The sequence below is a fragment of the Microcaecilia unicolor genome, chromosome 6 (genome assembly GCF_901765095.1).
Source record: "Microcaecilia unicolor chromosome 6, aMicUni1.1, whole genome shotgun sequence".
Classification (NCBI taxonomy): domain Eukaryota; kingdom Metazoa; phylum Chordata; class Amphibia; order Gymnophiona; family Siphonopidae; genus Microcaecilia; species Microcaecilia unicolor.
This window is the reverse complement of record NC_044036.1, coordinates 279,261,740-279,277,325: the sequence shown is the minus strand read 5'-3', so window position 1 is coordinate 279,277,325 and position 15,586 is coordinate 279,261,740. Positions and strand designations below refer to the sequence as shown.

Below are 15,586 nucleotides of genomic sequence, written 5' to 3'. Positions count from 1 at the left end.
AGGGTCTCTGTCAGTTTGCAGCATGGGAGACAAGCTGAGGAAAACCCGGACAGGAATCCAAGACTGCATTCAGCCTCTGATTATTTTGGGATCTCCTGTAGTTCTACATACCTTTCCCAGCTGGAAAGAATCCCAGTTCTTATTCATAAATTCTAAGATCTCTTCAAAATCAAAGTACTTCTTTTTACTGTAAAAGCCCAGATTGTAGACAGCGAGGTGAACGGCATCCACCCTAGGACACAAAAGGAAACAAGAGTACCTGCAAAACTCCAGGAACCAGCGTCAGACTTTTGTTTTTCCCACTCCCTCTAGTTTTCACAACATCAGGTTTTTCCTCTCTCCTCTATTATTCTGGCCACTTGCTGCAGGTCTGTTTAAATTCAGCTATCTAACAGGCCTCCATCTGAATGGAACTCCAAAGCAACAGCTGGGGGAAATATAATGAATAGTCTAATAGTTACATTAACAGGCTGAAAACCAGGGATGCAGGGTTCAAATCCCACTGCTGCTTTTTGTGATCTAGGGCAAATCACTTAAATCTCCAATCCATTGCTTTCAGTATATCCATCCAGGCAACTGCATTAACATGCCCCTTAAATGTGTAAGTTACCCATTGGGTGTGCCAGCACAGCACCTAAGTGCTATTCTCAAATAGCCACTTTACTTATTTGCAAGGGGAATATACTCATGAGTAGGACATGGGTGGGGCTTTCACTTACACAAGTAGCTTGTAGAATACTGTAAGTAACAAGCAACCCTGCTGCATATGGAAGGCTGGCCCCTAGAGATAGTACAACAAGAATACTGCTAGGGGTCAACGAATGCCATCTTGCACCCGGAGCCATATGGGGCAGGAGCAGAGAGGGCCCGCTTCTGCCCTGTCCCACTAGACCACCAGGGGAGGCCCTCGGATAAGGCCAAGGGTGATGGGGGAGGAGTCTTAGGGAGTCAGAGAGTGGGGGGAAAGGGTTGGGTTTTCAAACTATTGGATTGGGGACTGAATCAAGGGGCTGGGGAGATTGAGGGGGATCAGATATCAGGAGGAGTGGATTAGGGGTGTTGGGGGATCAGATCGAATCCCCCAACACCCCCATCCTATCTTGAACAGTGCCCCCCTTCTATTTCAAGATACTGTCAGAATTACAGGTGGCATTTTTGATTCAAAGCTCATGTTCAAACCACATTTGCACTGTTTGTCCTTTTCTCTTCCCCTCTTTCATCTGCACCCTCCTTATTGCTCTTGTCAGGTCCCATTTGGATTACTCCAATTTTCTCTATGCTGGCCTTACACTCCACTTGCTCAAACGCTTTCAACTTATCCAATCAACTGCTGTGAAGCTTCTCCACAGAGCACACCATTTTGATTATGTCACGCCCCTCCTCCACTCCGACCAACAGCTTCTCATCTCCACCCGCATCCAGTTCAAGGTCACCTTCCCTCTGCCCCAGCCTGTCTTAACAACCTGCTCATCCCTTATATCCCTGCATGGACTCTTAGCTCCTCAACCATAAATCTTCTGACCCTGCCCTCACCACAGGCTCATCTCCAGCAGGACATCTTTCAGTTATCTTGGACCCAATCTTTGAAACTCTCTCCCCCTCCCCCCACCTCAGATCAGAACTATCACTACAGAAATTCAAGACACTCCTCAAAACTCACCTCTTTCCAAAATATTTGGCTCTTCTATCCATTAATATTCCCTCTCTCCTCGCTTCCTATTTTTATTCTCTCATAAAACGTTTCTTCCCTGTCCTTAGCTATCCTGTACACTGCTTATTTTGGTTTGTTGTTGTAAACCGCATACTCACCTTGATTGGCCCCAGCAGTAGATCAAGTAATGTGGATAAATAAAATAAGTTTACTGGTAAGTGGGCTCGCACCACCTTATCTATAGTAGCACAGGCTCTCCGGCACTGTAGGTTATATGGTGCTGTGAAGTAAGTGTCAGCCCTCTGCAGTAAATGCAAGACAGATGCTTGACACATGCCCTGCATTTACCACCCAGGCTTTGCACTTACTATGTGCTAGCTCTGACAACAAACACTCAGTAAATGCAAAAACCTTACAGCACTATAGTAAACAAGCCCCTTAGTAATATTAATAGATTATAACATTGAAATAGTATTTATTATTGCTATTATATTGCTATTATTTATTTACTTTACTTATGCATCTCCTAGTCATCATGAGAACTTAAAGTTAGCATACACCATAAAACAACAGCAAATGAAACTATAGAACAATAATGTCCAAAATAAAATAAACATGCATCATATTATATTTGATAATAGCAATAAGTTCATTTGGCTTATCAAAGAAATAAAAATTGCAAAACATCAGCTTCCTTATGACATATAGAAATGAGATGGCCCCATTTCCCCATAGACAAACATGGAATCGGAGGAAGCTTTTTTAGAAGTAAATCACCATTGCTATGCTTATCTGTCTATATGCATAAATTAGGACCTATCTTCATGAGCCCATTTGCTTGAAAAGTTGGTAAGTGGGTCTCTTTCCAGTGTGGAAATGTTCCTGACAAATTTTGGCCTACTTCACATGATGCTACAAGTGGACACTTCTCTGTCAGCAAGATTTATAAACCTCTCCATCAGAATTGTTTCTGTATTATTTACTTTCTGCTGAAATGCTGAGGTACTGAAGAGTGGGGCAGACTTACACATCTTTATATGAAATGTGCTTTTAATTGCCAAACCACATCCTGTGCTATGCACCTCTATATGTTGGTGTGGCAGACTGGTGATGGCGGAGCACCTTCCAGAAAAGCTATGAATACCTTGGAGGCTAGATGTTAGAGGAGCAGTCATGCTGTTATTGGTAACTGCTTGGACTATCGTTGGACCTTGTGATTGGACAGGAAAAGGGAGATATTCTGTGGATGATCTAAAAAAGGGGATTGTGCAGGCTCAGATACACTGAAAGGTAGAGTACAATGAGTCCTGGATAAGAAGTAATATCCTAAAAGCCCGGTTCAATTTCCACTGCTGCTCCTTGTGATCTTGGGCAAGTCACTTAACCCTCCATTGCCTCAGGTACAAACTTAGATTGTGAACCCTCCCAGGGACAGGGAAATACCCAGTGTACCTGAATGTAACTCACCTTGAGCTACCACTGAAAAGGGTGTGAGCAAAATCCAAATAAATAAATATATTCACAATCTATGGGTGGTGGTTGGAATATCCCCTTAGTAGTGTGGACACAGTAAGTGGCATAACACCCCTCAGGATTCAGGGGGCTGACCTGACAGGAACCTCTGGGGCTCGGCTCTATCAGTCCCCTATATATATGGTGCCTGGTGCCTCCACCTGAAGAAAAAGGGATTTAATGGATAAGATTTCCCTCCCTTTCCATTAGGAAACTACAACAAACCCTACGTGAATTCAGCTCTCTTAAAATCTCTCACATCTATCTCATCTGTGATCTGCACTCACTGTCAGATTTCACAGAACTCTCCCTTGACTACAGAAATCACTCACTGATATTCCCTCCTCAGAAAACTCCTTCCCCTTCTCCCAAGCAATGGCTATTACAGAGAAAAGAAAAGATATATTCCTCTGTCACTGTCAGCACATTGTCATCTCACAAACAGGTCTTATGAAATGCCCCAAATCAAAATGCCAGTCTGATTAACTCACGAACCTATGTCTTATGAAAACATAGTTTATAAATGTGTAACACTAGGCAGACTGGATGAACCAATTAGATTTTTCTTCCATCAACTTGAAAAATAATGGGAAACTCTTCATTCCTGCCCTCTTTCTTAATCTGGGAAAATTCTTGGCAAAATCTAAAATTTTGAAGGCTCCGTCAGTACAACTGAGTCTTTCAAATGAACAAGGGCCTGCTGCTAACAATTTTCTCCTTTTTTTTTCCACTGTTTGTGTGTGTGAGGAACATTAATAACACACTGCAAAGCCAGGTTGTATTTCAGTCCTTACCATCTCAAGGGAAGGCGCCTGATGAATTCTGGGCCCTGATTACACACAGAGCAGAAAAATACGTAGAACCTGAAAAAAAAGAGAAAAGGAATTTACCTACAAAAAAAAAAAAGGATGCAGGCAATTTTTAAAGAGAATGTATCACCCAAAGTAATGAGGTTCTTGCCAGCATAATGCATTACTTCCCCGGTCCAGAATCAGCTTTCAGTGCCCAGTCAGAGCAATTAAAGAGTGCATGTGCCTTCATCTGTTTTCCATTCTGGAGCTCCCAAAGCTAGAATATTTCATATCCAACATCAAGGCCTCCTCCTGATTTCCAATCCCAAGGCTATTAGCAGGGCTAGCCCTACTACTAGGCACACCAGGCATCCACCCTGGGTGGCACAAGTTTGGGGGAAGCACCGAGGCAGCCATCAGCTTGTCTAAAGAAGATTCATTGTGGCTGGCACAGGGTCTTGAGCATCAGCACAGGCACAGAACTGCCAGGCCCTGCTCTTTACAAACTTGCTGTTTTGGAGGAGGTGAATCCCAGAAGGCCTTCAGCGTGTACCAGTTTTCAAGGCCCTGCATCAGCTGACTGCTGCCTCAGTGCCACTCTGGAGTCAGTAGGGAAAGGGAGATGCTGAACACCTTGGGGGGAGGGAGAGGGATGCTTGACATCTTGGGGAGGGGACATAGGGAAGGGGAGATGCTGGATTTTGTAAGGGTAGGGAAGAGAAGCAGAGATGCTAGACATGAGGGGAAGGGCCTTGAGCTACCCCATGGTTTGGACACATGGTTGAAGGTTACCTATTGTCTAATACCCTTGGACTGGCCCTGGCTGTCAGTCTGACATCTTTTACAAAATTTAATTCATCATGCAATTCAACATGCATGATATTCCAAGGTCCATATACATTTAGCATCGGGCATTGACCACATAAGTTTTTTTTTTTTTTTAAATTGGGCCCAGATAACAGCTAAATCATGGCTGCACAACTCCATCTATTTACCTTCATATGATATCTGTGGGTCTGAATATTGGCCCAGTACTAATGGCAAAACCTAAATCTTCTGCCAAATGAAAAAACAATTTTGGAAACTTTTAAAAATTGTTTATAAACTTTTTTCATGTATACCCTTCACTGTTACAGATACTGTTTATGAAAGAGTACTTAGCTTTCTTTGATGTAGGAACCAGGCACCAACATGGACCATGTTTCACAACGCTTCCTCAGGGCATGGTCCCTTAATACAATACTCAGTGTCCCCTGAGAACGATAGGGGTAGGAGACGCCGAGTAGTGCATTAAAGGACCATGCCCTGAGGAAGCACCGCGAAACATGGTCCATGTTGGTGCCTGGTCCCTACATCAGAGAAAGCTAAGTGCTCTTTCATAAACAGTATCTGTAACGTGAAGAGCATACATGAATAAGTTTATAAAAAATTCATAAATAAAATTACCCTCCCTATAACATGAGCAGATTAACCAGTAAGTAAGATTTCACCATTTTCATGCCTTAATGGCCCCTCCACAAACCACTGACATTGCTGCTGTCTGTTCAACTCAACCAGCAGACTTGGTGCTGCAGTCACTATGGGGGAGATTCTATTTATATATGACACCTAAAAAGACAGCATGGAAATCAGTGCCAACTAAGCGTATTCTATAACCGGGATTTAGGCGCGGTATATAACATACGTTTAGTTGATATCTCAGGACCTAAGACTACGTGCCTCCATTTACACGAACAAAAATGTGGTGTAAATCCCAGCATGTAGATTTAGGCGCACTGGGCTATATTGTAAACCTATGCGCGTAGATTTCGGAATGCCTGCAAAATGTCCATTTCCCTACCCATAACCACGCCTCTTTTTGCCTGCACGTATTAGAAGTTCAGTGCACTGCATTACAGAATGCGCTTAGCGAGTTATTCGCGTAGATTCTAATTATTGCCAATTAGTGCTTGTTATTGCTTGTTAAGAGCTGTTATCAACGCTGATTAGCTTGTTAAGCCAATTAAGTTATACGCGTTTTATAGAATACACTTGGATTTTGGCGTAGATCACTAGGCGCTATATAGAATCCGAGGGTATGGGGCCAATGCTGAAAGGCTCACAATCAGCCCTGGATTAACCGTTAATCTTAGGGCATCAATGCAAGCTTACTGGTCGCTAAAAAGGAAGTACCGCCAGGCTTTCGCAGCAGCCTGGTGGTAGTTCCCACCCCCAGTGTGCCATCATATGTGGTGCTACAAAAAATGCTTTTTGTAGCGCCGGTGTGTACCTGTTGGTGCGAGACAATATATCTTTCTACATTTCGAGACATCAATTTATGTGCTCCTCTTTCAATCAGTATACTACTGTGCACTCACTGATCGACCCCTGAGGAAGGCTTTTTTAAAAGCCGAAACATGGACGGTGTAGGGTCTGAATAAAGTTTGTGTTTTGGAGCATCTTATACTGGTATTCTGTTTGATCTCTTGGAGTTGTTCTTTTTTCCACCCCTTTCTGTGCCGTTGGACTTTTGTGGAAATTGTGAACCCCATTTTGTTTTGCGGGGGTTTGGGGAACATCTAACAAAGCATCCTAGTTTTACTAGTATTGAGCTTCAATAAATTAAAAGATGCTCAAAAATGTGCCTTATCAATACAATCCACAATTAAAATTTTGAGTTACTAATACATCTTGCTGTAATAGAACAAGAATGAAAATGTCATCATGCTGTTAACTCTTTCGTTGCTGTCTGCCACTCCCTTTCTCGAACATGAATTTCAGTGTTTTTCTAATCATTATAAATATATGAAATTTTGTTTTATACAATAATGATATTCTCAGCACTTATTGAATCTTAATGTCTTGTCAGTCAAGCAATGGAAGGGCTAAGGGGCATCACTGTTGGGCTGTGCTTAGGGCATCAGTTGGCCTTAATCCGGCCCTGCTCACAGCAGATCCACATGCAGATGTCTGCGTGTGGGACATCTATCACAAGCTTAATACTGTGAAAAAGCAGAAGGCTAAATTTATTCAAATTGTAATGCACAGAAAACTTGCAGCTAATGAGGGGGAAGCTTGCAGGACATATGCGCACAAAGTTTTGGCGTTAAGCGGAGCTTCTATTATGAAAATGTCCAAAGGAAAACGGAAGTGCCAGAACACATTGACGCCTCTGCTTTTTTGTGCTTAAATATGAGCCTCAGTTTTGTTTGGTCACGTCTACGTCTCTATTACCTGTCTGCCTTTGAAACTTGCAGGTGCTTCTGGTTGCAAAAGAAGACAACCTGCCAGTTTAAAATCTCAAAAAATGGCATAAGATCCGCTCCATGAATCCCTCCAGACCTGCACAAAATTCTTGCATTGTATGTGCATCTAAAGCTCTCTACATCTACATCGCTTGGAATACTCTCTGCATTGCACAGAACTATTTTAAATAGGCTCATTATCATATATTTTAATGCAGCATGTGGACTTGTCTTCTGCATGAGTAAACTCATGCACTCAATCCCGCTTGTATTCTATGCCTGTGAAAGTGCTCACAAACCAGCAGTAAGCATGCAGTTAGCTTACAGTAAGCTTCCTGGATTGGCCCCTATATTAGGTTCACATGTTTGGTTGTGAGGTTTTTGCTGTAAGGCACTGCCAAGGATGAGAGGGACCAAATTTTCACCTGAGCTGAGATTCTCAGAAACAATCGCTCAACAGACTAATCCAAGCCAAATAAGTGTTTTCCATTCATCCTTTAGAATTGCAATAATCCCATCAGCACCATACATTTATGGGTTAAACAGCAAAGTGTGAAGTGCTTCTGTTGGTCTGTAGTAATGGCACAGTGATGATGACGTATGTAGTTGTTTTCTGTTCATAAACTTATGTATGTTTTTCCTTATACCCCACTTAGGTGTAAGTGGGTTATAAATATGATAAATAAATATGGCAGTTAACAGGTATATGCTAAGGTATTGTGGGGCCCTTTTACAAAGGCATGGTAAGACTCTACGCACGTGCAGCATGCACCAAAGCGAGACTACCATCCAGGCTAGGCTACTGCTCCCCTGGTGGTCATTTTGGATTTTGTGCATGCCATAATGCCAGGACAAATTATTTATTTTCTACCAGCACGCGGTGTTTCCAGCAATCGGCACCCGGCCGACTGGTCACTGCGCATATAGCGCATGAGCCCTTACCTCTAGATCAATGGGTGACGTTAAGGGCTCAGGCTGTAAATAGCGCGTGCTGGTTTCAATTTAACCACAGGCCCTTTCCCTGCCCATTGAAAAAAAAAAAAAAACCTTTTCCCAGATGCAGTAAAAACTGGCCTGGCGCATGCCAAATGCATGCTCCTGCATTACTGCAGGCTGCTTTTGCCACGCCTTAGTAAAAGGACCCCCTAACATCTTGAATCCACTGTTACCTCTAAGCTGAGCAGGAGTCCTCCATCTACAGTCCTGCAAGTGGGTGGTGCTGTTTCCCTATTACATTTTCAATATTGAGGGACAGGCAAGCTCTGCAGCACTCCAGGGAACCTGCCTGTCTCTTGCCATTGAAAACACAATAGTGAAACACCACCTTCCACTGGCAGCAATGCAGCTGGAGGACTCCTGCTCAGCTTAGAGGGAACAGTGCTTGAATCCTCTCCACTGACCACAGACGCTTACAAGATGGAGTATCTCACAGGTTGGTGCACAGCTTCCCACAGTGATACCTAATAGACTAGATGAGATGATTCTAGATGTAAAAGTACCTGTCTCCAATTATCAGTGGCTCGTTAAGGCACTGCGTGCAGGCCTCGTGAAACCACTGCCTGCATCGATGGCACTGCAACATCTTCAGGAACCAACTGTGAAGAGAAAGGAAATCAATGAACCAGGAAAGACTGTCTAAGCCACTTATTGGGATGAAGTCCTACTAACAGTGACAGTACACAGCTCTTATTAGAATCATTCCCAATGCATTTCCAGCAAGGATTACTGTCTTGACTTTATTTTCCTAACAACAGAAGTAAAAATAGTTTCATATTCTGCAGAGAACTCAAGGTCATTGTTTTTTTTAGTACCTATGTGTATAGATCCATTTACTAAGCTGTGAATAACATTGGAATTACCATCACTATACCAATGGGCTCGTATGAACAGGTATTGGCGTTGCCTTAACAGTTAGTGTGTGGTAATTCGCATGCTAAAGAGCTATTAGGGACGGAAATGAAGAAGTAGGGAATGATGGGAAATATGCCTTACGGTTAGCATGGAGGCCATTACCACATACCAATGGGCCATCCTCAAGGAGTGGGATGATCACTTATAATAGGTAATGGAAAAGATGCCAGTACTCAGTTCCACTGTGCAGCCCCTGAAAAAGTCCCACTGCATTTTAACTCTTAATACTGCAGATAACTCAAAACACTTAACACCACCTCATGAGGTGAAGCTAACTATCATGTTATCTGCTATGCAGTTAATGTGTGATAATGAAAATTTCTCTATATTATCTACACAGCGAACAGCTGAAAAAGCCCCAACGGTTAACACAGGGCTTTTGCAGTTACTGCATATTAATAATGATCCTATATCATAAGTGCCCAAAGTCAGCATTTAAACAGTAATTATTAGAGAAAGCTCATTCAGCTTTCTTTAGGTTTAAAAGAGCAACCCTGCACCCTCATGGAGAAAGGGTGTGCCTTTGCAGGTCTACCATTGTGATGAATTTACACACAGATTCTCATTTCAAACCCAACCTGAGCATCAGGCAAGGAGTTTTGGCTAATCAAGTCTTCCAAGCTTTTCTTAATAGAAAGTGTCATTCCCTGCTTTAGCAAGGGTTGTAATATAATTGCTTTCTTAATGGGGGCTGGATGATAGGTTGTTAATCTAATCCCTACCATCACCCCATATTGGAAAGAATCTCAATCTCAGTCAAGAGCCAAGAAGGAGCCATCCTCATCTGACAGCTAGGCCCCTTAACTGGATCTCAGCATAAAGGCACCAAAATGTGACAACTGAATGACGCACCCTACAAGTAATCCAGGGGTTCTTTCCTCTTGAGAAGCCTAGTGGTTAGTGCAGTGGACTTTGACCCTAAGGAACTGGGTTCAGTTCCCACTGCAGCTCCTTGTGACTCTGGACAAGTCACTTAACCCTCCATTGCCCCAGGTACAAATACATACCTGTATATACTATGTAAACTACTTTGAACGTAGTTGCAAAAACCACAGAAAGGCAGTATAACCAAGTCCCTTTCCCTTTTTTTTATTCGCTTGCTTATTCCCACTGCCAGACTTCTTTCTCAGTTTCTGCGTAGGGCAGGGGTTCTCAACCCAGTCCCTCAGGACGCACCCAGCATGTCAGGTTTTCAGGATATCCACAAAGGATATGCATGAGAGAAATCTGCATGCACTATTTATGTATTTATTTGTTGTACTTGTATCCCACATTTTCCCACCTATTTGCAGGCTCAATGTGGCTACAATGTTCCGTTATGGCGTTCGCCATACCAGAGTAAAAGAAAACAATAGGAGTTACATAGATAACATGGATGGCATAATAGAATTAAGCAAAACAAGATATAGGAAGAAAACAATTCAGAATATAAGGTAAAGTGGTGATGTGTTACATGTACAGTTATTGATCATTGGGGTATGCCTTTTTGAAGAGATAGGTCTTCAGAGATTTACGAAAGTTAATTAGTTCGTAAATTGTTTTTAGGTTGAGTGGCAATGCATTCCACAACTGCTTACTCATGTAGGAAAAGCTAGACGCATATGTTAATCTGTATTTTAGTCCTTTACAGCTGGGGAAGTGAAGATTAAGGAATGTGCGGGATGATCTGTTAGTGTTCCTGGGTGGTAAGTCGACCAGGTCTAACATGTAGGTCGGGGCCTCTCCGTGAATGATTTTATGAACTATCTTATGCATGCTCAGTGTGAGTATCCTGTATCTGATTATGTAATCCACAGAGAACTTTAGATCTAGCAGAATAAAAGTTTTAAAATAAACTAGCTTGGTATGTCCTGGGAACTGGGCTCAGAAGTACTGATCTCATGCCAGCAGCGCATGCAGTAAAACAGCATCTAGGCATTCTCCTGCAGGGTGCTGGGAAACCTTTCCTGTAAAGCTAATTAACATGACATTTTAAAAATACCTTAACTTAAAAAAAGAAACAAGAAAACAAACGCTCCTAAATGTAAAATGCAAAGTTTATGATGCAAATTTATCTTCTTGCAATGTGCTGAAATCTAACTGGTTAGTGACCCCAGGACCTTACAACATGCTCAATAATAGTTGGGACTATAGCATTGCCAAGAAAGGAAATAAACTTCAGAAATGCTTTCTCTTTTCTCCTTTCAAAATTTTTAAAACTTTTACATATGCAAATATATATATTTTAAATTTTTTATAGAAAATTCAAAGAATGCATTTTAAAATTGTAACTGGAAACCCAAAAGCAAGACATGCTTTCTCTGTGCTTACTCTCCAGGTCCTCCACAGTAACAGTAACACTGCTGCTGGTTTGTTTTGTGGTGTGAATCCCATTCAATCATCTCTTCCAGATTATATGGCAGTACATCTTGACTATCTGCAATGTTTTGGCTATCGCCCCTTTCTTTAAGGCACCTCCTTTCTGCAGAAAGATAAAACATAAGGCTAAATAAATATTTGCTTTAAAAAAAATCAGAGCGCAGAATGTGAAATCCTTCTCTGCCCAGTTGCATATTACAAGGCACTAACCAATGGTAGAGTATCTTTAACAATGTTCAAGGGAATGTGGGTTGATATCATTTCACTGAAATTCATACGAAGCAACTGACCCTAAGTAATGTAGGATAATGGCTAAAGGTTAACAATGTCTAGGATTTGTCCCAGCACATTAAGGGCCCTGATTGCTAAGCTGCATTATAGGCACACTAATGTGGTTAGCGCACGCTAATGCTACAGACACCCATAGGAATATATGGCTGTCTCTAGCATTAGCGCGCACTAAGAGACCCTTTTACTAAGCTGCGGTAAAAAGTGGCCTGCAGCAGGGTAGGGCACGTGTACTAGGTGTGCGCCGGGCCAGTTTTTACTGCGTCTGCAAAAAAGATTTTTTTTTAATGTGAGGGGAAAAGGGCATGTGGTAAAACTGAAAAAAGCGCATACTAAAACTGGCCTGAGCCCTCAACACCACCCGTTGATCTAGCGGTAACACATAAGCACATAAGCACCGCCACGCTGGGAAAAGACCCAAGGTCCATCAAGCCCAGCACTCCGACAGCGGCCAATCCAGGCCCCAAGAACCTGGCAAAACCACCAAAATTTAATAACAGTCAATGGACTTTTCCTTCAGGAATCTAACCAGACCCCCTTTAAACTCAGCAAGGCCAGCTGCCGTCACTACCTTCTCCGGCAATGAGTTCCAGAGTCTACTACGTGCTGAGTAAAGAAAAACTTTCTCCGATTCGTTTTAAACCTACCACATTCTAATTTCATCTTGTGTCCCCTGGTTCTATTATTGTTAAAAAGTGTAAACAAACGCTTCACATCTGTCCGCTCTACCCCACTCATTATCTTGTAAACCTCTATCATATCACCCCTCAGCCGCCTTTTCTCCACGCTAAAGAGTCCTAGCCGTCTTAACCTCTCCTCATAGGGGTAGCTTTACACATGCGGTAACCGGTTGGCGTGCGCCAACTGCGGATTACCGCCAGAAACCAGCGCACTTGGGAGGAAACAATAAATAATTAATCCGGGCATTATGGGTGCGTGCCAAATCTAAAATTACCACCGGTGGGGCGCGCTAGCCTGTGGTAGTAATATTTGGACAGGCACTGCATGCCGTAGAGCCTACAGCGGCTTAATAATATGTCCCTAAAAATGCTAGCGTACCCTAGTAAAAAGGCCCTAAATGTCAGTAGAAGGTGAACAACTTTAGGGACAGCCTTATGGATATAGGACTAGATTCTATATAATGTCACCTAAAAAACAGGTACTGAAAAAAACCCATAAAAGTGGTATTCCATAAGCTGCGTCTAAAAATTGGCAGGGTTTATAGCATTAACACTTAAGCAAGAGAGGTTGCATGTAAATTTAGACACAGCCATTTGCACTAACGAAAACGTGATGCAAATGCCCCTGCCTAAATTTATGCATGAAGCACCGTCATTCTACAATACACATGTAACTCAATACCATGCCCCTGATCCACCCCCAAACGCTCATGACCCTCCTATTTCTGTACCCTCTTTTTTGGACCACACATAAATTTTGAGGCACGGATCCTGCACCCAGCTTTACGCAGGTAAGTCCCAATTAAATGTAATTAATGCCAATAATTGTTTGTTAAAAAGCCATTATTCTATTAAATTGTGCACACAAATAGGGAATACGCCTAAAATTTGAACACACAATGTTTGGCGACCTTTATAGAATCAGGGGGATAATGTTTCTCCTCTGGCCACAGAGCTCAACACAGCATACTCCACACCCTATGAGGTACCTGAATGTAATCCACCTTGAGCTACAACTGAAAACGGTGTGGGCCAAAAACAAACAAACAAATAAATAAATAAATAAGGGGCCTATTTACTAAAGGGTTGGCCTGGAAGTAGTTCCCACCTCCAGCATGTGCCATTTCCTGTGCTACAAAAATATCTTCTATTTTTGTACCACGGGGTTAGCTCTGGAGCTCTTACCGCCATCTCAATGGGTGGGGGTAAGGGCTCCCCCCTAAATGGCCGTGCAGTAAGTGTTTCACTTACCACATGGTCATTTCTTTTCTTCAAAAAGAGACAGCCTTTTACCTGCTGTATTAAATGGGCCTCGGTGCATGTCAAAAACACATGCTGATGGTAGCGCAGACCCCCTTTTACTGCAGCTTACTAAAAGGGCCCCTAAATGAGATGCTATTATCTGGTTCCTGCTATATACCACATAATTCTGTTTGGTCTGCTGTTTATAACAGGGTAGAAAGAAAACAGACACCTCTTGTTACATTGCTGAGCAATCATTTGAATGATTTCTCCATGTTTACCAATTCATTTTTAAATCCTAACATGTTACTGTGTTCCTACCACTTATGCCTAAAACATTCCTGGTCTTCTGTGCCCTTCAATGAATTAAGAATTATGAAAAATGTCTCAGTCCTTATACCCACCTAAATGTACTACTACTACTACTACTATTTAGCATTTCTATAGCGCTACAAGGCGTATGCAGCGCTGCACAAACATAGAAGAAAGACAGTCCCTGCTCAAAGAGCTTACAATCTAATAGACAAAAAATAAATAAAGTAAGCAAATCAAATCAATTAATGTGAATGGGAAGGAAGAGAGGAGGGTAGGTGGAAGCGAGTGGTTACAAGTGGTTACGAGTTAAAACCAATGTTAAAGAGGTGGGCTTTCAGTCTAGATTTAAAGGTGGCCAAGGATGGGGCAAGACGTAGGGGCTCAGGAAGTTTATTCCAGGCGTAGGGTGCAGCGAGACAGAAGGTGCGAAGTCTGGAGTTGGCAGTAGTGGAGAAGGGAACAGATAAGAAGGATTTATCCATGGAGTGGAGTGCACGGGAAGGGGTGTAGGGAAGGAACGAGTGTGGAGAGATACTGGGGAGCAGCAGAGTGAGTACATTTATAGGTTAGTAGAAGAAGTTTGAACAGGATGCGAAAACGGATAGGGAGCCAGTGAAGCGACTTGAGGAGAGGGGTAGTATGAGTAAAGCGTCCCTGGCGGAAGACGAGACGGGCAGCAGAGTTTTGAACCGATTGAAGAGGGGAGAGGTGACTAAGTGGGAGACCAGCAAGAAGCAGATTGCAGTAGTCTAAACGAGAGGTGACAAGGGTGTGGATGAGGGTTTTGGTAGAGTGCTCGAAAGAAAGGTGCGAATTTTACGGATGTTGTAAAGAAAGAAACGAGCAGGTCTTGGCGATCTGCTGGATATGAGCAGAGAAGGAGAGAGAAGAGTCAAAGATGACCCAAGGGTTTCGAGCTGAGGAGACAGGGAGAATGAGAGAGCCATCAACAGAAATAGAAACCGGGGGGAGTGGGGAGGTGGGTTTGGGGGGAAAAATGAGAAGCTCGGTTTTGGTCATATTTAATTTCAGGTGGCGTAGACCACCAAAATGTGAAAGCAGTTAAAATGAAGACTCCATATCAAAGTGATATCTCCATGTATTTCATCATTGGGTCCATTAAAAAAAAAATCTTCTGTTAGCCCATGCAAATAAAAGTATATCATTCAAATACTTTTTTGACAATATATCAAAACTCAGGATGTTCAAAATCATGTGAAAATTGTTAAAAAATCATTTCATTTTGTTCAACAGTCAAAATGCAATCCTTGGCCAATATTCAACATGCAATCTGACATGAAATCATGGTTTTGAGTTAGGTCTACATCAGGGATATACTCTCTTGTTGCATCTGCACCAGGGCCGGTCTTAGGCAGAGGCGACCAGGCAGCCGCATAGGGCCCCCGCGCTTAGGGGGGCCCCGCGCAGCGCGCCTCAACTCTGCCTCACTCCGACTGACCCCCACTCAGACGACCGCATCATGATCCCAATCGGCCGCCGCCACTCCGCTCCCGCCACGTTGCAGCACGGTGCCCACCCCCCGCTGAGCCCGCCGTCAGCATCCTCCCGCCTTCCCGGACCCCGACAGTTGCACCAACAGCCCCGATGGACAGT

General features: G+C 42.9%; 1 protein-coding gene across 1 annotated transcript in view; it reads right to left on the bottom strand.

The window, feature by feature from the left end:
• The window catches only part of PHF19 (PHD finger protein 19), a 54,733-nt gene that overhangs the window by 14,352 nt on the left and 24,795 nt on the right, over positions 1-15,586 (bottom strand). Inside the window, 5 exon segments of the mRNA XM_030207580.1 lie at positions 112-232; positions 3,958-4,026; positions 8,678-8,773; positions 11,400-11,490; positions 11,493-11,550. Coding sequence (XP_030063440.1) covers positions 112-232; positions 3,958-4,026; positions 8,678-8,773; positions 11,400-11,490; positions 11,493-11,550 — 435 coding nt within the window.